The sequence below is a fragment of the Bufo gargarizans genome, chromosome 8 (genome assembly GCF_014858855.1).
Source record: "Bufo gargarizans isolate SCDJY-AF-19 chromosome 8, ASM1485885v1, whole genome shotgun sequence".
In the NCBI taxonomy this organism is placed as follows: domain Eukaryota; kingdom Metazoa; phylum Chordata; class Amphibia; order Anura; family Bufonidae; genus Bufo; species Bufo gargarizans.
Window position 1 is genome coordinate 48,364,166 of NC_058087.1, and position 24,044 is coordinate 48,388,209.

Consider the following 24,044-nt stretch of genomic DNA (forward strand, 5'->3'; position numbering starts at 1 on the left):
TCTGTGCCAGCTCACTCTGCCCTGTCGGCTGCCGCATCCAGGATGTGAGAGGTAACCAGGTTTATGGATACAAGGGAGCTTTCTGCCATGTTGTTTCTGTAACTCTCGTAGAAGTGAAAGAGTCGTGCACAAACAGCATAGCAAACTGAACAACGCTGTTTCCAAAAGTCATGGAGGCAGCGTAGTTCATGTTTCCCTGTTACCCATTCTATCCTATAGACATGCTACAAGGGCCTGAAATGAGAATACCCCTTTAAATAAAAAAAGTGAGTAAAAAATTATTAAAAATACAGATTCAAAAAGAATAAAGTGCTCAGCATCATACCAGCAGACAAGTTCCCATCCACTCAGACACAAGGACGTCAACCTTGGTAGGTAATTGTAATTCTTCTGCCCTCTGACACAGAACCTGGACGATGCTTGAATAGCCATTCTCATCTGCCAATTTATGTGTCTGCTCGGCAATCGCACTGGCCTCTACTGCATATACCTGCGAATAAGAGACTGTTGTGACACTCTCATAGAAAGGAAAGTAATGCACTCCTATAATAGATGCAAACATTATATATGGACTAAACCCTTACTCTGATATGATACCATCTGAGACTTACAGCCAATATATTTTGATAAAAACACATCTGTACCCGCCTACCCACGCCAAGGTGGTCTCAGTCAGGCAGTTCCTACTCTAAACCTACCTATGCTGTAGGGCATCTATATTCAGGGGAGCAGACCCTGTACATACAGTGTGCTGCTCCTAGTTACCTCTATGTGCATCAAACATCCAAAGAGAGGAGGAGCACGCACACCTATATGTACCACCTATTCAAAGTCACCTGTGGAATAGGAGGGGCAAAAGTGCACAAGAATGCTACTCCCAAGATAAAATAGGAGCGAACTCACACATTAAAGTGCCACACCTTCAAGAACATACATTTCAAAAATCAAGGGAAAAAAAATCAAAACATCCTGCACGATATGATAACTAAATATGTGGATGTACATGGCAACATTTATAAAGAAAAAAAAAATTGCTGATAATAATGCACTCATACAATAGATGCAAACATTATATATGGAGTAAGCCCTTAGTATATATATATATAATGTTTGCATCTATTGCATTATTTTCTGTGATTTTCTTTTATAAATGTAGCCATGCACATCCACACATTTAGTTATCATATCGTGCAGGATTTTTTTTTTTTCCATGATTTTTGGAACTACCGTATCACAGAAAGGAACACATTACAGGATACTTGTTAAAATTAACACCTAAAAGTGATTTAGCTCTCTTAGGCCAGACACACATGAGCAAGTTCAATGCAAGATACTCGTAGTGTATGTCAGTGTGAGGTTCTGTTTTCACCTCCACACCTCTGGAAGGATAACACTATGCTGATAAGGCTGTGTGTTCCTGTGAGACCTGGGATCTATTGTATTACACTGACAGCATTATGTCAGTGTAATTCAGTAGATTCCTGGACTGGCAGAGGAGCAGAGGTCGGAACGGGATCTCACAACGACATGCTGCGAGTGTGTGCCTGGCCTTAGACAGCCATCTCAAAATCCTGATGCTATTCAAACAAAAAGTAGAGTGGCAAGCTGGATCAACACATGGCGTTGCCAAGACAAACTCAGCTACATCCAAAGAAAGAACTATCAGTATATCCTTTACTTCCCTTTAGGCTCGATAACAAATCTACTTGTGTGAATTCAGCTTAATCTACAGCTGCACCTTCAAGATGACTTCTGTTAATATATGCAATATACCCGAAGCATAAGTCCACAGGTGGTGTAGATGCTGCAGATTTCCTACAGCAGGCAGAGGATTTCATCCATATGCTGTGGAAGATTTGGGCAAGGTGCAGATTATAAATTTACAGCATGCCAATTGTGTTGCAGTAAGCTATAGATTTCACACTTTGCATTCTGGGACAAATCCACAGCATTTTTAAAATTAATTCTACAACAAAATCCACACTATTTAGTGTGAATTCTATAACTTACACCATATGATATGTGGCCACACCCTCTACGGGGTTGTCCAGGGTTTTGATATTGATGGCCTATCCTTAGGATATCGCATCAATATCAGATTGGTCAGGTTCCAATGTGGGAAATACACAGCTCCATCCATTGTGTATTCGACAGAGCTGGTAACTGCAGTGCTGCTCCCACTGAAGTGAATAGGGGCAATGCAGCAGTTACCGGCTCCGTCCACTACACAATGGACAGCACTAAACAGCTGATCAGCAGGGGTCGGATCCCTGCCGATCCGATACTGATGGCCTATCCTGGGAATAGGCCATCAATATTAACATCCGTAACAACCCCATTGAGGCTACAGACAGTCTAATTTGTATGGAGAGGTCCCATTCCCCCCGAACAAATAATGTCAAGGAAGAGAAGGATCAAGCGAATTGAAATTTTTCATCCAATCCTCTTATTCTGCTGGGAGGTAAGCTGTCGCCAGAGGTATCTGGCAGCGGCTTTCTTTTCACTCTCCATTGAAAACGCAAAGTTGAACTGAGCGTGTATGTGAGACTTGGGAGAAAGCTGTCAGACGAACAATCAGTTACTGAAGGTGTATGGACACCTTAAAAAGGTTGTCTATGATAATTAAGAATCTACGTGAAACCCACAGGTAACCTAAAATAAAAATGTATGTTATACTCACCCCCTTCTCAAGTTTTGGTCTGGTCTTCAGGCAGCTGATTGTTTACCACCTGCAGCAGTGACATGCCGCTACACGCCACATGACCGTAACAGCCAATCACTGACATCTTAAGTCTAACACAAATTCCAAATGGTGTGGAATTAAGAAAAAAAAAAAAGCAATTCCTCCACCGTTTAACGGGTTTTGTTCCCACTGTGTTTCGTCTGTGGCAAAACTGACCCATCCCATTCATTCTCTGGGTCAGTACGATTACAACGATACCCCAAATGTATAGGTTTTGTATGTCTAAATAGGGTAATAATAAATTTAAACTTAAAAAAATAAATAAAATTCAGACTACTTTTTTATACTTATGTCTACTGAGCTGTATAGGGGCTCGTTTTTTTGCGGAACAATCTGTAGTTTTTATTGATACCATTTTGGAGTGTGTGTGGACTTTTTGATCACATTTTATTAAATTTTTTTGTTAAGAGAAGCAATGAAAAAATAGCAAATTGGCTATTTTGACCCTTTTTTTCGGTTACGCCATTCGCCGTATTAGTTTTTTTTTAAATATTTTAATAGTACGGTGATTTCGGTCACGGTGATACCCACAATATTTATATTTATTGTTATTTAGGTATTTATTTATTTTATTTAACCCATAATAAAAGTCTGTACTATAATAAATAATATATAATCAAATAATAACAGGCCTTACTAGATTGAGAATATTGGGGGGGTTGTCTTAGAAACCTAAAACCTATTGCTGGTTTATTTACAGGCACAACATATAATTATAAAGTAACCAGCAATATTTATTAGCTTATTAAAGGGGTATTCCCGTCTGAGACAATGGGGGCATATCGCTAGGATATGCCCCCATTGTCCGATAGGTGTGGGTCCCACCGCTGGGACCGTACCTATATCAAGAACAGAATAGGGAAAAGTGGTGGCTTTAAGACCTTGGCTTTTCCCGGATCCAGCCATCACCAAGCGCTCTCCTCATAGAAGTGAATGGGAGCGCTCAGCTATTTTCGGTGTCCTCATAGAAATGAATGGAGGGCAGCTGCGCATGTGCAGAGTATACATAAGTGCCATTTGTGATAACTCCTTTAACTTTTTCAGTCAAATCAGGGAGCCCTCCATATAGTGACTCAATTGGAGCATTACAATAACCAATGCCACGCTCTTCTGTCGACATCTTCATCTACGCTTATAAAGAGGATGATAGAGCTGTCAATCTGTTACTCCATGCAATACCTACTAGTTTTCTCTGAATATTCACTTAATAAAACACCCCTTTCTGATAGAGATGTACACTTTTGCCAATTTTACAGTGCATTTTAAATAAAAAGTTAAACAACTTTGCAACAGTCTTTATTAAAAATATCTTACTGCTTTCTACCAACAAGTCCTATGTATTTCCGTGGTAACAGACAACAAAGCCCGTGTAGTCTGATACTGCAATCATACTTTCTTCTATCTGACCCCTACTACTTCAGAACATACATTTGAAAGATTAGCAAGAAGTGATATAGAAATGTACACAAAGACTGCAAGATCAGACTACAAACAATTTATTTGTGGTTTGTCACCATGGAGACAGGTAGATACAAACACTAATATAAGAACAAATAGTAGGGAAAATGTACTGAAGACTATTTGCAAAAGCTGCTTCAATGTAAATAATAATAATAAAAATAAAAAATAAATTAAAAAATAAATAAAAAAAAACTGTGGTGAAGATGGACATATCATTTAAAATAGTTGTTATCCTTGACATCATAATCTCCATTAGACTACATAGTGAAACTACTTAATATTGAGGAGATCTGAGCTATTTTGTTGTGGGCAGACATTCTTACATACAAACACTTTGCTTAAGAGATTTTTCTAGGGTTATGGTCGCTTTAACATAGAGATGTGCTTAAGGGCTTATGCACACAAACGTATTTTTGGTCTGCATCCGCTCCCCATTTTTTGAGGGTCAGATGTGGACTCATTCACTTCAATGCGGCTGAAAAAGACGTGGATAGCACTCCATGTGCTATCAGCATCCATATGTCCATTCCACAGCCCTGCAAAAAAATAAAACAAGTCCTAGTCTTGTCCGTTTTACGGACAAGGATAGGCCTGTTTTATTAGGGGAAGGCCATTCCGTTCCGCAAAAAAGCGGAATGCACATGGCCATAATCTGTGTTTTGCGCATCCAGGTCATGTGCATAAGCCCTAATACCAACACGGATCATGTGTGGAGATTAACTACTTACAATCTCCGGCTTTGTCAGTTGTAAGTCAGAGACAGGAAAAGAGAAAGAGAGTGTTAGTCACTGGACCTTCAGGTAGAGGGTCCCGGAATAACTTAGCAGAGCGCCAAGAGGAGGGCAAAAAAACGAAAAATATACGAAAAATATGAGAATTATATTAAACAAATATATGTCTTAGTAAAAGCATAGGTGGGCAGGCTGCCAATGGTCTCAACCTAGCCTAGGAAAACTCAGGGTAGGTGATATAGAATGAGGGTAGTGGTGCGTGAGACACGCTAAAAAAGGACCAAAGGAGAAAGGCGCCAAATTCCCTAGGAGCTATGAAGTGTATCATCAAGACCCGTAGGATAAAACTAGTTCAGTAGCAATACTTACACATATAGAAAATTGAGTGTACCATCAGAAACTATTCATATATTAATATAAAATTATACAATATAAAATAAAAGCCAAAACGTTTTAAAATGTTAGCGAGTCACTTCACCCAGGAGGGTAATGTGGATAAAGCTCTAGACACCCACACCACACCTCCTGCGCCTGGGTCGCCTATAAGGATGTCAGAATAGGACAGCAAACACTCGACAGTGCGTCTTCACCTTTTTTCCTTTTATTCCAAAGCCAGGGTGGGGGAGAGGAAGCTCAACGCGTTTCGGGGCCTAATAATGGGTCCCCTTCATCAGGAGCAGATATACATACAGTAACAAGAGGTAGTATTTAAATAAACAAGAAAAAACGCCAAAAGGCTTCCAGTGACGTCACATCCGGTTTCCACATGCGTTCCACACTGAAACACACCGAAAGTGACGTGCCGCAAGCCGCTGGCCCATATAATCATAATCAAAATTGATCCACAAATAAAATACACATAAATAGGAATAAATATAAATGGCCCCCCAGGTGCCGCTCCAATCGTCACGCAGCGGTCCTCGAACTTCTGGTGCGTTCCACTGTGGAACGCATACCCAAAGCACACTCCAAACGGATAAATCATAATACATTTTCGCAATATATGGGGCACTTGGGAGGCAGCAAACCCTGATCGTCGTGGTACCCTGTAACTATGACCAATCAAAAGTAAATGTGACCTCACCAGAGAAACTAAGGCGAGGCCACATGATCGGGTATCAAGTCACAAGATCGGGTGCCTGTGTCATCGATCATAACCTTGTATACACCAGTAGGACACATGGGCCCAGAGCACTATATACTAAAAGAATTTGCACCATGAATTCCATTGTAGTGTGTCAATTCTTTTAAAAGGCTACTATATACTAAAAAGGCGGAATGCACATGGCCATAATCTGTGTTTTGCGCATCTGGTCATGTGCATAAGCCCTAATACCAACACGGATCATGTGTGAAGATTAACTACTTACAATCTCCGGCTTTGTCAGTTGTGCACAGAAGAAGCTTATGATCCCAGTTCCACATCCTAGGTCAAGGATACGTTTGCCTTTCAGGGCTGCACTGTTTTGCATTATAACATTTCTATAAGTCGTTGTACGCGGCTGATCCGACAACATCTCCAAGTGCAGTTTCTAGAGAATGGAGATAAAGAGTAAAAGTTCTGGCTAGTGCAGCGACATGGTTATAGGGGTCACAGCGGTCTCATCACACACTGACTCTTCCTTTAATGACTGGGCAAAGTCACTAGCAAATCATAGAGAGAAATGTGCAGTCAGAAAATAACAGCTGCACAGTCCTCTCAGTCCACTGTCCTCCACTATGCATATAATAAAAGAAAGAAAAATAATCCAAGTTGCTGCAGGGGCATAGCTAAAGGCTCATGGGCCCTGGTGCATGATTCCCCTTCCCTCAGTGCTTTGTGGCAAGGGACAGGGGTGCACAAAACCTTCATGCTGCCTGAGGCAAAAATTGAAACGGCCCTCCCAAATGCCAAATTCTTGACCTAACCCCTTCCCTCAAGCCAGAGGTGTAACTTGAAGATTCCGGGTCCCAGTGCAAAATCTATGACAGAGCCCTCCCAGTGGGCACTTTCTATAATACTGGTGTCTTCTTATATGTCACAACGGTCTTTGGGCCTCCTTAGGCTCCTGGGCCCGGTAGCAACTGCTACCTCTGCATCCCCTATAGCTACGCCCCTGGGTTGCTGTATCAGAAGATGCAAAACAAGGTTATGAACACCTTCTTTTATGACTGCATCTTACTTATTTGGTCTAAAAATAATGTTTCCAGTTGGTCTGTAATAAAAATATTCTGCCATATCTGAGATACAAGAGTTAAAAATCAGTCTGTTAGCAAGCTGCCGCTTTGCGTTTTCTTTGAATCCCCTCATCCGACAGCTCATGTGTTGGTCATATCTCTGATTTTGATAAGATTTGAGCTATAATGAGTGTTTACGAGGTCAGTTGATCGGAGTTAAGAGCTACACATGAGCCGTCAGTGACAGCTTGCAAACAGACTGACTTTTAACCTTTGTATCTCAAAAACGGCTGAACTAATTTTTTGCCCAAAATGAATAAAATACAATCATAAAAAAAATTGTCCTGAAGGTTTACATAGCCTTTAAAGATACCTTACTTCAGTGTAGAAGTAATGGTATGTTTAGTCCACTTACCCCCCTTCTAGGTAGGCTTGACGTTATCCAATTCTCTGGGAGGATACTTCACAACTGTCAGTTGTAGAACACCAATGTATTGTTGTCTTAGGACACATTTTAGGGATTAAGATCTTCCACTTCCTTAAGCTCATACAACAAATCAAAGACAATAGGTACCATAATGGACCACCGTGCTCCCGTGCATGGCGACGTGCGTTCTACTTAACCAGAAGTGGGAAGCATGCATTCCACCTAACCGAAAATACATTATAAGCTAAAGCTCAGTGATCCAGAGAAATGTCCTTTACTTTCACTGACCCTTAAAATACAGAATAGTGATGCTTGTAAACATCTAGCGAGTATTTTGGGACTCCGTTTTTCTAAGTCTAAAACAATACGTCAAATACATTTCCTTTTGTCACAAGGCCCTATGGGTCATATGATGCATGTTTTAAATTGGAGTAACTTAAATATGATGGGCCATATTTATTATTGAATGCACCAACTTTGTGGTGTGAAAATGTTGCAAAATGCATGTTTAGGACTTTTTCAAAAGCACTTGCAGAAAATGTTTGCACAAATGCTGCTTCTCCGCCAGCCTCGCCACTTTTTCGAAAAGGAGGCATGGCAAGGGAGGTTAGAGGGCGGGGCTGCCATCCCTGTCACATTTATTATCTAATACGCCAGTTTTCTTTTTTTTGTAAATTCTCTTTTTATTGAGGAGAGATGAAAAAACACTTGGTGTGTAAAACAGCATGGATACAAAACAAACAAGCATCTGATCTTGTAGCATGCATATAAGTACTAGTATCACAGGTAAATGTTTTGCCCATGTATGAGAGTGAGAGGGAGCTTAAATTATAGTAGTGACCAAGTAAGTGATCATGGAAGTTCATGTGTGAATATCATTCTATATTTTGTATCTCTAGGACTGTGTAACTGTATGATTTTTTTTAGTAGTTGCTTTAAGCTGCTTGTTCCTCATCTCAAGCGCATCCCCCCCCCTTTGCTAGCCAGGCTATCTGAAGAGAAAAGAAGAGGGGGGGGGGGGGGGTACGCCGCTGCAGGCAGTGCTTGTCCTCTCCTCTGCCTACAGATGTGTCAAGGATGATGTATGGACTGTGGAAGAATGCTTGGGCAAACTACTTAGTTAGATTATACCCATGTATACTCATTGCCCATAAAAAAGCACCTACTTGGAGGGGTCATATATGACATATGTAGTATTAATGTTAGTAGAGTGTATCTTAAATGCTTCAAGTGGAAGCAGCTTCAACAAAGGCAGGAGGGAAGAGGATAAGTGGGTAGTCATAGGAAGTGGGGTAGGTAGAGTCTATTGCTACATATTATCACCTACACAGCTCAGAGAGCAACCACACAGAGAGTAATTCTAATTAAATATTCTTTATTGGATATCCAACACAATAGATGGTATATCAGTTAAAAAACATATACAAAAGACAGTACATACTGGGAACACAACGGTGTTACAATAAATGTATAAAAACAGAGTAAGCTCCAAACCAATAAGGGACTAGTATCCCCCCGTACACAATAAAGCAGTACCAGCTCGGTGGGGCGCATATAGCAATAGTGGCATCCAGAGCATACATAAACACTCCAAACATTTAAGGGAGTGTAAGCCTGGGTGCCGCCCACATCAAGCGGAGACTGCAAGGGAAGAGGGGGGGGAAAAAACACTGTTTAAAGTGCAAGTGCAAAAAATACCTACTGACCCTGGTCTGAAACCGCCGCCCGACGATCGTTTCGCAAAATGCTTCCTCTTGGGGCCTCTATTGCTACATATATAACTTGAAGAAGGAGAACCTATGTAGCAGCTGCTACAGTGGGCACGAGGCCCATGTTGGGGGCACGGCATATGATTATGTGGTTGCAGGTCTCGCACAATGTCGGCTGGGTCAGCAGGCAGATAAGCATTAATGGTACTTAATACCGTGATTATATGTTAGTTAAGGGCTGAAGCCTCTATATGTCTTCCATGGGTTCCAAATCTTCAGGACTTTTGCTCGGGTATAGGTCTCCCACTGTGCTAGTTCCTCGAAGCTGAATAATTGGTCTACCTTGTCTACCCAGGCCGACAAAGTAGGTGCGAAGCTGATTTTTCAGAGATATGGTGTGAGTAACTGGGCAGCCGTGATGAGCATAGTAGGTAAGCTATGGTTGGTAGGGGTGAAGTTGGCTTTTGGACACCAAAGTAATACCAGTTTGGGTTCCAAGGTGATGGTTGTAGAGCAAATGAGGTTTATTACCTTTTCCACCTCTGAACAAAATGGTTGGATGCGTGGACATGTCCACCATATATGAGATAGTGACCCTATTCCGCCACAACACTTCCAACATGAATCAGGCATATCAGCATTCAACCTATGAAGCAATTCTGTGGTCTTGTACCACCTAGTCAGTAACTTGTAAGAGTTCTCTTGTATATTAATGCACCTATTAAACCCATGGAAATGAGACAAAATGAAAGCCTTTTCAGGGTCTGAAAGGGTTATCCCAAGTTCTGTCTCCCATGCCGCTGGGAAGTATAACCTTGGTAGCACAACAAATATGAGCGATTTATAAGAAAGATATAATAGGCGTTTGGGAAGTAGCTTTACAGAGCTTATCTAGCCAGGTGGTTGTGGTGGAGGAAATGCAAGGTAGTGTGAGCTTTCTCATGTCCCTGCGAAAGTCGAGATGATGTAAAAATGGTGCTGTTAATATTTTGGGTACGTTTGATACTTTGTCCCAATTCAATGAGCCATAGGTCAGGGAGATCTCTTTCACAGAGACATTAGCCAACATTGACCATACTCCAGAGGGCTCTTGAACCTGAGGGTGGATATAGGCTTGTAGTAAAGCTATAGGAGTATTGGAGAGTGGAAATCTAAACCCCTGCGATTTGAAGAGTGTGGACCATATTATCAGGGTCCGTTTCATCAGGCGAGATCGAGTTAAAGCGCTAGATGAGACCTGTCGTATCCCCCATAGGACTAGTTTCTCCGCTGGGGTCAGGAGATACCGTTCAAGATCCGAGCAAAGGTCGGGGTGTAGGTTGTGAGTAGTGATATGCCCCTAGTCGCTTGCACTGCCTTGTAGTATATGTGCAGGTCAGGTAGCACAAAGCCCCCAAATCTTTTCTCATTAGTAAGAATTAAATATGCAATTCTAGGAGATCTCCCACACCAGAGGAAGGAGGAAAATAACTTGCAAATTTCAGCGAAATAGGTAAGTGGAAGCCAAATAGGGATCGATTGCATTAGGTAAAGGAACTTGGGGACTATGTATGTCTTAAGGAAGTTCTTTTTTCCAATCCAGGAGATAAATAGGATTTTTAGAGATCTAAATTGCGTACGTACAGATTGTAAGAGGGGGGTGTAATTGAGAGCCAATAGCTCGTTTGGAGTTGCTGAAATATGGATCCCCAGATATTGTATACTTTTCGATGCCCAGGTAAAGGGGGTTGACCTTTTGAGATATTGTATAATAGATCATTGACAAGAGATGTTTAATTTGCTATAGTTGATGTGGGCCAATAGTAATCCCTTTAATGAGTGGGTCCTGTCTAAGCCACCGTAGGAGAGTACACATGACGATTACAAATAGCTCCGGGGATAATAGGCAGCCCTGACGGGTGCCATCAAGTATTTGAAATGAAGGAGATAATGTGCTGTCGATTTTGATCCTGGCAGAGGGGGCTGTATACAGAGTGAGTATTGCATTGATAAATTAGCAGGCTATAAGGAAGCTTGATGGGGCTGCGGTCATGTAATGTCAACTAACCCTGTCAAATGCTTTTTCCGCATCCGTACTGAGCAATGCAAGAGCAGTTTTGGAGCGGTTTGCCCATGAAATCAGGTGAATTAAGCGTATGGTGTTTTCCTTGCCCTATTTGCCAGAAATAAAGCCAACTTGTTTGCAACCAGTAATGTTGAGTAACACCTTTTGGAGGCGATGGACTAAGATCTTTGCCCACCACTTGACGTCTGCGTTGAGCAGAGAGATCAGACAGTAGCTCCCGCAATCTAGTGGGTCCCTTTTCTCTTTAAGGATAACAGTGACATGTTTTTCCAATGCCTGGGCTGGTAGTTTGTTTCCAAGGAAAAGTGAGTTGCACAGGGTCTGGAAGGGAGGGATTAAGGTATCACGGAAAGTTTTGTAATATTGAATTGAAAGACCATCTGGTCCAGGACTCTTTCCCGAAGGGATAGAGCACAGAACCTGGCAAAGTTCTGTTTTAGTGATAGGGGCCAATAGATGAGCGGAGTCAGTCTGGGAGAGATTGGGTAGTTAGGAGAGGAAGGTTTCTGTCACTGAAGCAACTGTGAAACATTTTTGCAATGTCTGGGGTGGATTTATGAAGAAGACCGTTAGCGTCTCTGATAGTTGAAATAAAGGAGTCAGACTGCTGCTTCTGTCTCCATGAGCATAAGCTTTAAATTTAGCCCTAAGTAGGATTTTTGCCGAGTTGACATTAAGCATGTTTTTTTTTTTTACTCAGTGCGGAGGTGTGTTATTTCTTGGGCTGTGGCCTCAGCAATGGTCTGTTTGTGTGAAATTTCTAGCTTGGAGATTTGGGACAATAGGGAATCGATGGCAGCAGAGCGTTTCATTTTAAGTCTGGAGCCTAGGGCTATGAGTTACCCCCGGATGACTGATTTATGGGCTTCCCATATAATGGGTGGATATGCCTGTTCAGTAGCGTTGAATTTGAAGTATGCTACTAGGGAGGCTTTAACTAGTGATATGTGGGCCAGGTCCTCAATCAGGGTCTCATTGAGGCGCCAATTCCATTCTCTCTGGGGTAGGTTTCTCAGGGTTATTGTAAGGAAGATCGGGGCGTAGTCAGAGTGTGATATTTCCAATCTTGGCTGAGTAGGCTAATGCCAGATGAGCAGAGGAGAGATAAAGGTAGTCTAACCTGTGGAAAGTGGTGCTGGTGTGGGAGAAGGTGTAGTCTAGGCTTAAAGGATTTAATGTCCGCCACACATAGGTGACCTGTAGTTCTCTGAGGACCCCCTGAAGTTGGCCAAGCAGTTTATACGAGATGCATGTACATTTGGTGGAGGAGTCTAGAGTGGGTTCCAAGGGAAGGTTAAAATCTCCACCTAGGATCACAATGCCATCTTTAGGGAAGAAAGCAGTTTGAGCGTTTGAACGAGCAATTGAGCTTGGAGTTAGTTGGGAGCATAGAGGTTAGCCAATGTGACCGTAGAATTTTTAATCATTCCCATAAAGCGAACCGGTCACCTCCAAAAGTGATATAAAACTGCCAGCATTATCTTATAGCAGCCCCGAGTCTGTTATTGATCATGTGTGCGAGTCAGAAATTCGATAATCCATACTTGAGAAAAACGCTTTTTTAATCTCCATGAGCTCTCTGTTTCCTGTGAGCTTGAAGTCAAGGGGGCATCGGCCTCCTTGCTTCAAATCAAGCAAAGCCCGCCTCTTACGCGTCCCCTTTTGACTGTGATTTACATATTTTCTATTCCTTGGGATTGCTCAAGTCTGGCGCCTGCCCGGTGCGCCCATTGTGACTGCACGATCCCGTCTCAGGCTCCCGCAGTCAGCCGGGCGTAATTTTCTCACTGCGCATGCGGCGGCTAAAGTCGGCGTGTGCTGGCAAGAATCAGCGTGCACGCTCGTGCCGGCGAGGTATATTCACAGCGCGAGCGTGATCACTGGCTGGTCGTAGAGTACCTGAGGGCCAGTTGTAAGCCATCGGAGAAAAGAAACCAGAATGGATTCTCAACTGGCCAAAACCCTGACATGAACTGAACACATCGAACAGGCTAAAAACAAGAAGAGAAAAACATAAAAAGGAACTATATAATAGTCCTTCTGCCATTTTCATGTAGAGAGTGTGCAAACGGTAGGTTCTGAGTCTCTAAAGTTTCCAAGGCGGGTACAATGTCCGTGGCTTGGGTCCAAGTCTAGGTCGCCATGTCTTGTCAAGTTGATGTGGGCCCAGTTGCGTGCATGCGTGAAGAAAGTACATCCTTCAGCTTATGGGGCAGTCCTCAGTACATAAAAAAATAAAAAAAATAAAAATAAAAAAAACATAGTAAAAGGGCTGATGTTGAGGGCCACGTGTATGCACAGTATACAAGGCTGGGCCACTGTGCAGTCTCCACCCTAGAATTACTGGTTAGAAGAAAAGTAAAACAGAACAAGAAAACAGAAAGGGATGGAGATTGTCATTGCCAGGTACTGGGCCTATAAGCGCATTGGTCACTGCCTGAGAAACTCAGAGAAAGAGCAGTAACAGGCAAGTCAACATAGTTCAACATAACTCACTCAGGTCTTGAATTTGGAGGGGTTCCCATGTCTGGCTTTCTCTGTTTTTCCTGGAGAGACAAGGTGCCATGTTTCAGGGTGTGGTGAAGATTAAAGTGGGTCTCCCTGATCTGAGGGAAATCCATGAAGGTAGATACATAGGTGTGATACCAAGAGGCTCCCAGGCTGCTTTTAGATCACCCACAAGACCTGTTTGCCATTTTTTATGATGGCCAGACCAAACCAGCGGAATGGATAGCAGACCTTTCTTAGCGCTTCTAAGAGAGGGCGCAGCATTCAGCGTTTTGCCAGCGTGGAAGCTGCCAGGTCCTGAAAAATCAAAATGTCTGTTTCTTCATACCAGAGCTGAGTGGTTTCTCTGCTGCTCTTCAAGAGTGCTGCGGTGTCCACGTAGCTGAGCAGCCCACATATAACATCTCGTGGTGGCTCATTTAGTTTGGGTTTTTGGAGCAGTGCTCTGTGGATCCTCTCTATAACAATTGAGGCAGCTCTGTCGGTCCCCAGAAACGAGTCAAAGATCTCACTCACACCCTCTGGCGCTACAGATTCAGGTAGACCACAAATTCTCAGGTTCTGTCTGCAACTGCGATTTTCCTGATCCGGAGGAAGGCATCATTCAGCAGATCTTTATGCGCCTGAAGGGCATCTCTTGTTTTTTCCCCAAATGACAGAATAGCTTCCTGAGTGTTCTCTAGCGCCACAACTCTGTGCCCCAAGTGGCACAGGTCTTCCTTAATGTCAGATAAGTCTCTCTTTATGGATGAAAGTGCGGACTCCAGAATGTCTTGGAGTATTGCTTTAGAGATCGGTGGGTCTCTTCGGGAGATTCTCCTGTCTGAGGCATCTGACACGCTGTCCGTGTCAGAGTGGAGCGCTCTACCAGGCGCCATCTTGGCTGCCTCAGTGGCCGATGGTGGAGACTTCTTTTTAAGAAATTTCTCCATATCTGGCTTCCTTGTCCAGGCAGGAGGGGTTTCCACAGGGTCTCTGAGCTTCTCTCTACCGTTTTCCTCCATTTTAGATCAGAAGGAGTGCTGATAAGTGGGTGTGGGGATTCGGTCTGATAGACAGGATAAGCAGATGCAGTATAGAGGCACAAACCAGTTCTTAAATTACAAAGTTCAGTGTTTATTCACACATTAGCAAGTTCACAAAACAAAAAGTCACTTTCAAGCAAAAAGTCACCTTACAGTATTGGTGTTCACACCAGGCGGGCTCATATGAGTTGATGTAGGCTGGATGGGTTGATATGCGTCCTCAATATGTATTTACATTGATTTAATATAGATTTCAGTTCTGGAACATGGACTGCCTGATGCTGCACCTAATTTAGGACTGAGGAAATACTCCTCATCATAAATCAGTTGCAGCATCCGGCATTGCGCCTGGTTATCGTAGACCAGCGTATGCTGCTTGGCTATGATAAATCTGCCTCGACGGGTCAATATTGTGGTGCATTTTAAAATGTCTAGAGAAAATGGTCCTGATTTATTATACCTGGGCACCAGAATTCTGGCTTCAAAAAGACGTTTTGTGACTTTTTGCACTTTAACTTTTAAGTGGGTAGGAGGGTGGGCATGTTTAACTATGTTAATGAGTTTGACTTCAAATTTACCACTGAGATTTTTTTTAAAGTTGCAAAAAAGTCACAGTCACTCCAGCAGGAAAAAATTTGTATAGAAAAACTAAAGTTACATTTCTAGACAAAAGTGTTAGGTTTATGACAGGGCGCCTACACTGGGTCAATGGAAGGCGCTGGTCAATCAGGCGGTAGGCATGGAAAAGGTTGTCTATATTCACAGGAAGTGTCCGCAAAAGTTTGACAAAGTGTGGGGTGAATGGTGTGCGTCTCCTTTGACTGTGCACAACGCTTGTATGTTTTCAGCTGCTGATGTGTGATATATTGTTTATATCTATTGAGGTGCTAGCCTCTTCTATCTCATGGTCTATAAACGTCACCTGACTTGTCCGCTTCCTTGCTGTACTGGATCTAATGCAATACCATCTTGTACTACTGTGCTTGTACTGTATCCCCTGCGCGGGATTGAACCTGGATTTGCTACCTCTATGCTTGTGATATTGTAGCATGCCTTTCTTGTTAAACTTCAATAAAACGAGTTTAAAAAAAAAAAGTGTTAGGTTTTCCACTAAGCCAGTAATGTAAACTAAGATCAGTGATCTACAGAAAGGTCCTTTACTTTCACTGAACATTAGTAGTGATGCTTTTAAACATTTAGCTAGTCTTCGATCCGCACCCGTTCCGCAATTCTCATTCATAAGGTCATGTGAATGTAGCCTAAGGACTCATGCACACAAACTTATTTTATTGCCGTGTCCATTCGTTGCCGTATGCAGAACCATTCATTTCAAAGGTCCGCAAAAAAAAAAAAAAAAATACGGAAGTTACTTCGCGTGCATTCTGTTTCTGCATGTCCGTTCCGCAAAAAAGATAGAACAAGTCCTATTATTGTCCGCATTACAGACAAAGATAGGACTGTTCAATTAGGGGCCAGCTGTTCCGTTCCACAAAATACGGAATGCACACGGACGTCATCCGTATTTTTTGCGGATCCGTTTTTTGCTCACGGCAAAATACATACGGTTGTGTGCATGAGCCCTGTGGAATGCCATGCTGTGGGACCACGGTGATCCACTTCTAGTACCTACTTTTACTATTTAAATGTCTTTGGTTTGTTATAGTAGCCTGATGAAGAGGGAAGGTCTTAACTTAAGGCTTGCTGTTCCATGACTGACAGCTGCGAGGTATTCTGAAAGTGAATTGGATAACTTTAAGCCTACCTAGCAAGGCGTAAACGGACATCCCTATACTCAATTGTGAAGTAAGTCTCCCCTAAGTGTTTTGCATCTTGAGCTACCGCATCTTGGGATGTTTTTCTTTCTTTTATTATATGCATTCTTCATATCTGTCATCTATTGGATCTGGGAACAATTCTGAGCACCCTCCATATTGGATGTGATGCTCCATACTGGATGTTCTGATGAACCATGAGACACCGCTGAAACACTATTACTAAAGGCTGACCTGGCTTTGGAGTGCATTGGTTGATTTCCAGCTTACCCATGGAAATCTTCATGCACCATATGGGTCCCTATTGCCCTGACCATATCCTCTTAGGATAGGCGCTGTTCCATTTTTATAAGGCTTCTAACCTCCGCCAACTTTTTTTTACTGCTCTAGTCCACCAGGGATAGTGGGTAACTAAACCTCTGTAGAAAAAATAAAGGGGCAGAAGCACTGTTCAGAGTACTCTTGCCGTTTGGCCTCTCTCTGTGCGGCACTGCTTCCCATTTGTCTTTATGGCAAAGTTTTAGTTATCGTTTAAGCCAACTCACTGCTTTAGACCACCAGAGATACTGGAATTAACTCCTTCACTGTCTAGACTACCATATACAGTGGGGCAAAAAAGTATTTAGTCAGCCACCAATTGTGCAAGTTCTCCCACTTAAAAAGATGAGAGAGGCATGTATTTTTTATCATAGGTACACTTCCACTATGAGAGAGAATACCGGAAATCACATTGTAGGATTTCTAATGAATTAATTGGTAAATTCCTCGATAAATTAAGTATTTGGTCACCTACAAACAAGCAAGGTTTCTGGCTCTCACAGACGTGTAACTTCTTTTTTAAGAGGCTCCTCTGTCCTCCACTCGTTACCTGTATTAATGGCACCTGTTTGAACTTGTTATCAGTATAAAAGACACCTGTCCACAACCTCAGTCACACTCCAAACTCCACTATGGCCAAGACCAAAGAGCTCTCGAAGGACACCAGAAACAAAATTGTAGACCTGTACCAGGCTGGGAAGACTGAATCTGCAATAGGCAAGCAGCTTGGTGTGAAGAAATCAACTGTGGGAGCAATTATTAGAAAATGGAAGACATACAAGACCACTGATAATCTCCCTCGATCTGGGGCTCCACGCAAGATCTCACCCCATGGGGTCAAAATTATCACAAGAAGAGTGAGAAAAAAATCCCAGAACCACATGGGGGACCTAGTGAATGACCTGCAGAGAGCTGGGACCAAAGTAACAAAGGCTACCATCAGTAACACACTACGCTGCCAGGGACTCAAATCCTCCAGTGCCAGACGTGTCCCCCCTGCTTAAGCCAGTACATGTCCGGGCCCGTCTGAAGTTTGCTAAAGAGCATTTGGATGATCCAGAAGAGATTGGGAGAATGTCATATGGTCACATGAAACCAAAGTAGAACTTTTTGGTAAAAACTCAAATCGTCGTGTTTGGAGGAGAAAGAATGCAGAGTTGCAACCAAAGAACACCATACCTACTGTGAAGCATGGGGTGGAGACATCACGCTTTGGGGCTGTTTTTCTGAAAAGGGACCAGGACGACTGATCCGTGTAAAGGAAAGAATGAATGGGGCCATGTATCGTGAGATTTTGAGTGAAAACCTCCTTCCATCAGCAAGGGCATTGAAGATTGAAGATGAAACGTGGCTGGGTCCTTTCAGCATGACAATGATCCCAAACACACTGCCCGGGAAACGAAGGAGTGGCTTCGTAAGAAGCATTTTAAGGTCCTGGAGTGGACTAGCCAGTCTCCAGATCTCAACCCCACTGAAAACCTTTGGTGGGAGTTAAAAGTCCATGTTGCCCCGTGAGAGCCCCAAAACATCACTGCTCTAGAGATCTGCATGGAGGAATGGGCCAAAATACCAGCAACAGTGTGTGAAAACCTTGTGAAGACTTACAGAAAGGTTTGACCTCTGTCATTGCCAACAAAGGGTATATGACAAAGTATTGAGATGACCTTTTGTTATTAACCAAATACCTATTTTCCACCATAATTTGCAAATAAATTCTTTAAAAATCAGACGATGTGATTTTCAGGATTTTTTTTTCTCATTCTGTCTCCCATAGTTGAAGTGTACCTATGATGAAAATTGCAGGCCTCTCTCATCTTTTTAAGTGGAAGAACTTGCACAATTGGTGGCTGACTAAAAAATTATTTGCCCCACTGTATACTGATATTAAAGGTGTTCTGCAGTTTGTTTAAACTGACAATCTACCCTCTGGATAGATCATCAGCATCTGATCGGCAGGGGTCTGATCCCCGGGACCCACGCCAATCAACTATTTGAGAAGGCAGCGGCGCTCCAAGAGTGCTGCGGCTTTCTCACTGTTTACCGCATGCCCAGTGACGTCACAACTAGTATCAACTGGCCTGGGCGCGGCTAAGCCCTGTTTACTTGAATGGAGCTTAGCCCCGCCCAGGTTAGTTGATACTAGTTGTGACATCACTGGGCCTGCGGTAAACAGTGAAAAGTCCTGGAGCGCCGCTGCCTTCTCAAACAGCTTATCGGCGGGGTGCTGGTGTTCAGACCCCCGCTGATCAGATGCTGATGATCTATCCAGAGGATAGATCATCAGTTTAAACAAACTACAGAACCCCTTTAAAGAGATGTTCCAGTAGGATCAGCGTTAACATAAAGAAGATATACATACCCTGATCCCCCCACCATGTCCACTGACACTGCCCAGGTAAGCACTGCTGCCTACTTCTGACTCCTACTTCACAACTGCCTCAAAATGCTCTGTCAGCTTCCTCCGAGAGGGCATAGAGTTCCTATGTGTCAAGATGGGGTCCAGAAATAATTCGCAATGGTGACCTGGGCAGTGGCAAGGGATCGGTGGAGTTATTTTTTTTGTATGCTTTTAAGCCACTCTAACCCCATTGCAAACAATTTTTATTACTCTGGAAAAACCTATAAACCTATTTACTGCCCTAAACCACCAAGCACCCTTATATTAACCCTTTCTCTGTCCTAGACCAGTAGGAATATCAACATTAACCCTTCACTTCCCTTGATCACCAAGGATTCTAACACTTTTACTGTCAGACCACCGGGCATGCAGACAAGCTTTACTGTGCTAGACCTGGATTTGCATGGATGCTCTGTGGCCCTGTATGTCTGGCTCGTTATAGCTAATTATTAGGGTGCTATATGCACCTCAAAGTCATGGACAGACTGCTGGCCGCAGTGAAGAGAAGTGGTGCAATAAGAGGCCCAAGCTGAAAAGCCCCAACAAGCAATTGCCTACGCTCCTAGGTCAGTGTATGGAGAGAGAAAGAGAGAGAGAGAGAAAGACACAGAGACAGAGAGAGAGAATAGTTGCCTCACCAGTGTCTTGTAGCTTCCATAATATTCTTCATCCTGCCATGGATCATCTACATCAGAGTCCTCTTCTTCATCATATATTCCACGCAAATGAGTGGCTGGTACATACCCACAGTGACCATTATGCTCAACCCACCACCATTCTGCTGTCACTGCATTAAGGAGAAAGACCTTGTCTCCCTGAGAAAGACTCAGCTGCAAAGAGCAAGAAAATACAAGTTATTATTACAATCTTTAAACAGTTTGATGTTACTGGCATCTGTGTTGGTCCCATGTTCCCGCATTGCTGAGAAAAATGATAGTTTTAATATATGCAAATGAGCCTCTAGGAGCAATGGGGGTGTTGCAGTTACACCTAGAGGCTCTGCTCTCTCTGCAACCGCAGCGCCTTCTGCACTTTGACAGGACAAGGTGTAATCACGTTTACACTACCTGGTCCAAAGTGCATAAGGCAGGACATTTGCAGCGAGAGCAGAGCCTCTAGGTGTAATGGCAACACCCCCATTGCTCCTAGAGGTTTATTTCCATATATTACAACATCATTTTTCTCAGCAATGCTGACACATATGAACCCAGGACCAACACAGATGTCTTCAGCTGCCAAGCGCACAAGGAACAGGTCAGCAAGTTTCATAGGTGCAAATCTGCTGACAGATGCCCTTAAACCTACATGGTATCAAAGGCATGAGAAGTGAAAACTAGAACAAGCTATCCTGACTGTATCCATTATTGTCCACATGAAACAACCCCTTGAAGGAGGAAAAAACAATACCTGCGTGTCATCAGCAGCAACAAAGTCGCACATCACGGTGAACTCATTTGTGCTGTAGTCTGCATATGGACAATCCACACGACGAGGCTCTGGACAGGAGGCGGCGAAGTAAGCGGTGCCTGGAGACTTCTCATAGGAGCACTCGGCGCCATGCTCCTGAGGGCGACAGGCTCCGTCTAAAGCTCCAGCAGGTTCCAGGTCGTCTTTATCAACCTGACCCATGTCTGCCCCCAACTCACTGTATCCCGACCGCCTCGTCCTCAAGTCTCTGTTCAGAATGCATTCTTCAAAACGTACGTCCTTGATCACCCCTCTGGCCGCTGAATCGCCAATATCACGGAGAAGCCCGTCTTCAGCGGTCTCACTGCTACCCAGGTGCTTATCTGCATCACTTGAGCTATGAGACTCTCCGCCACTCCTCTGCCTCTCCCCATAGTCGGCGACATCTGCTTCTGGCTCCATTCTGCCTTTGTCTCTATGGTCAATGTCGTGCAATGCGATTTCAGAAAGTTCACTTTCTATCTCTTGCACGACGCACACCATGGACGCCATATCCATTGCCTTTACATTATGGGTAGGACAACTCTTCTCATCATCTCTGCTCTTCCTGTGTGCATCCCTATCCTTCTCCATTACTGCATATACACCAACTAAGCAGGTGCCGTACACATTCGCCGTTCTACTAGAAGCCCCTCATAAATGGTGTATTCCCCTTGGGTCTAGCACATCCACCTGCACTATACTGAGAAATAGCACGCGGGATGGCGGTCTTACATCTTTATATCATGTGTATATATTATAGGGGCTCCTTAGATGCCACTACAACAGCTAGTGCTGCACCTCAGTGCACTCCCACTGCTCAAGACCAGCAAGCTCCCTCTACTGCCTGCCACAGAGGACCAGGAATCCTCTTCAGTAGAACTACAAGTACCAGGGAGCACACAGACTAGACAGCACTGGTGGTGTAGACGCCCTGTCCTACTTTGCTGCGTTTCTCAGGCGCCTCTGCTGAGGAAACAGGAGAGGGAGGGAGAGACGCCCTTATCCTGTCACAAGCTGAGGAGCTCATGAAAACGTAGTGCTAGAATGGAGGCGCTCCTGGTAGGTATGATGTCACGGGAAGGGGCGGAGTTTCATCGTCTAAGGGGGTGGAGCGTCAGTGCAGTAAAAACTTCAGAGCAGGTTGGGGCTTGGGGAGAGAGGAGCGAGAGTGTGGATGGGAGCTGTGATTTCTAGTTTTACTTGGGGCCCCTTCTTGAAGGTGGCTGAAGAGGAGAGGGATGTTTTTACATGGCAGACCTCCCAAGTGTTCCTCTTTTGGACCCAAGTCCCTCTTTGCTCCTTAAATGTCCCTCTTTTTGATCTGAGGTATAGATTTGCATTGTTACATTTACAATGTTGACCCGGAAAGTGTTTGCTTGGTTCCCCTCTGTACATTAGACCCCACCTTGTATATTATTTCATTATTTGATGCAATTTGGTTTTTAGAAATTTTTATATTCAGATAATTTTGCGCTGTTGTGCGCTAAGAAAACTATTAAGGCTCCATTCAGACGTCCGTAGTGCATTGAGGATCTGCTAATTACGGATCCGCAATACACCCGGCCGGCACCCCCATAGAAATGGCTATTTTCTTTTTTCGGAGCTGCGGACCGGGAGATTGGGGGGCGGGGGGGGGGGATGGTTCCGTAAATGCGGATGCGGACAGCACACTGTGTGCTGTCCGCAAACTCTTCCGGCCCCATAGAGAATGAATAAGTCTGCACCCGTTCCACATAATTGCGGAACGGATGCGGACCCATTCTACGGATGTGTGAATGGACCCTAAAGTGTATAAATATACAGGAAAAATGGACTTTCACGCAATGAACCGCAAGTGACCCTCTCTGAGCGTCCAAAAAGTTTGGAGGTATGACATGGGACTGTATGTTTGAGAGGTGGAAGGCAAGTTAGTGATTTTTTTTTTTTTTTTTTTTTTTTTACATGGGACTGTATGTTTCAGGGGCTGAAGGCAACAGAGTGATCATTTTTACAGTGGACTGTATGTTGAAGGGGCTGAAAGCAGGGGAGTGATGCTTTTTACATGGGACTGTATGTTGAAGGGGCTGAAAGCAGGGGAGTGATGCTTTTTACATGGGACTGTATGTTGAAGGGGCTGAAAGCAGAGGAGTGATGCTTTTTACATGGGACTGTATGTTGAAGGGGCTGACTGCAGGGGGAGTGATGCTTCTTACATGGGACTGTATGTTGAAGGGGATGGTGGCAGGGGGAGTGATGCTTTTTACATGGGACTGTAAAAGCATCTCCTCTATACGGACAAGGATATCAAGTGCAGATACCAAAGTTATTTTTTGTATACTCTCGGTTGATCTCCATATGCGGGGAATAATTTGTCTCATGGCTTGCATAAAGGTCCTGAGTGCTCCTCTCTTGACTTGTTGGATCCGTCCCCCGGAAAAATAGATGGCAATGCTATTGTGGATGAGAAAGGTATATTAGACCGGTAAAGGGAGTTATATAGGTTGAAGACATCTTGCCACAGCAGAGCTATACCTGACCAGTTCCACCAAATGTGGAGCATTGTACCGACTGCTTGGGGGGGAAGCATCAATGGGTGTTGGATACAGAGGGATAGAATTGGTGGAGCTTTACCGGTGGCCTATACCATTGAGTTAGTATCTTAGAATTAAGTTCCTGGAGTCTGCATGACACTGATGATTTATGTGTGACTAGTGGTGACCTTCCCCATTGTTCCACTGTTAAAGTGGTGGTCAGTTCCTCTTCCCATGCTGTGATGAATCTGGGATCTGTCGGAGGGGCATTAATTGATTTGCTCAGCACCCAACAGGCTGTAGATAAGTGAGAGAGCATGTCCAGGTGCAGAATCCACGCCAGTTTTTCAAATTCTGAAAGAGGGGCGGCCAACTGTGATCCAGATGCCAGGGAGTTGATGAAGTTACGGAGTTGAAAATAATGGAACCAATGGCCAGGGGTGCTAGGCAGGATATGTGATTATTTATTAAGAGGGTATAAGCCTTCCTTATTGTAGAGATTCATAATCTTAATTGGAGTCTTATTAGAATCTCTAAAGGTTGGGGGAGTTTTGAGGCCTGAGGGTAGATCTGGGTGGCCTGGTAAGACCGTAAGAGGTCGTGATTAGTTTAAGTTTGGGAGCAAACTTTCCCCAGGATTCTGCTAATGTTCGTAGAGGTGGTGAGTGTTGGTAGTCAGGCAATCCGCTCTGTGTAGGAAGTAATGGCCAAAAAATGCCATACACCATACAAGGTTTGTTTCGTGTTCTATGTCCACTGACAATTTTGTGG

At 43.6% G+C, this 24,044-nt stretch overlaps 1 protein-coding gene across 1 annotated transcript in view; it reads right to left on the reverse strand.

Annotated features, from left to right (window-relative positions):
* The window catches only part of PRMT2 (protein arginine methyltransferase 2), a 33,414-nt gene extending 11,604 nt beyond the window's left edge, over positions 1-21,810 (reverse strand). The window contains exons 1-4 of the mRNA XM_044304918.1: positions 20,722-21,810; positions 19,953-20,144; positions 6,306-6,467; positions 326-490 (exon numbers count right to left, since the gene is read on the reverse strand). Of these exons, the coding sequence (XP_044160853.1) occupies positions 326-490; positions 6,306-6,467; positions 19,953-20,144; positions 20,722-21,354 (1,152 nt within the window). The 5' untranslated portion in view covers positions 21,355-21,810. The remainder of the gene's footprint in view (positions 1-325; positions 491-6,305; positions 6,468-19,952; positions 20,145-20,721) is intronic.
* Positions 21,811-24,044: the final 2,234 nt, after the last annotated feature.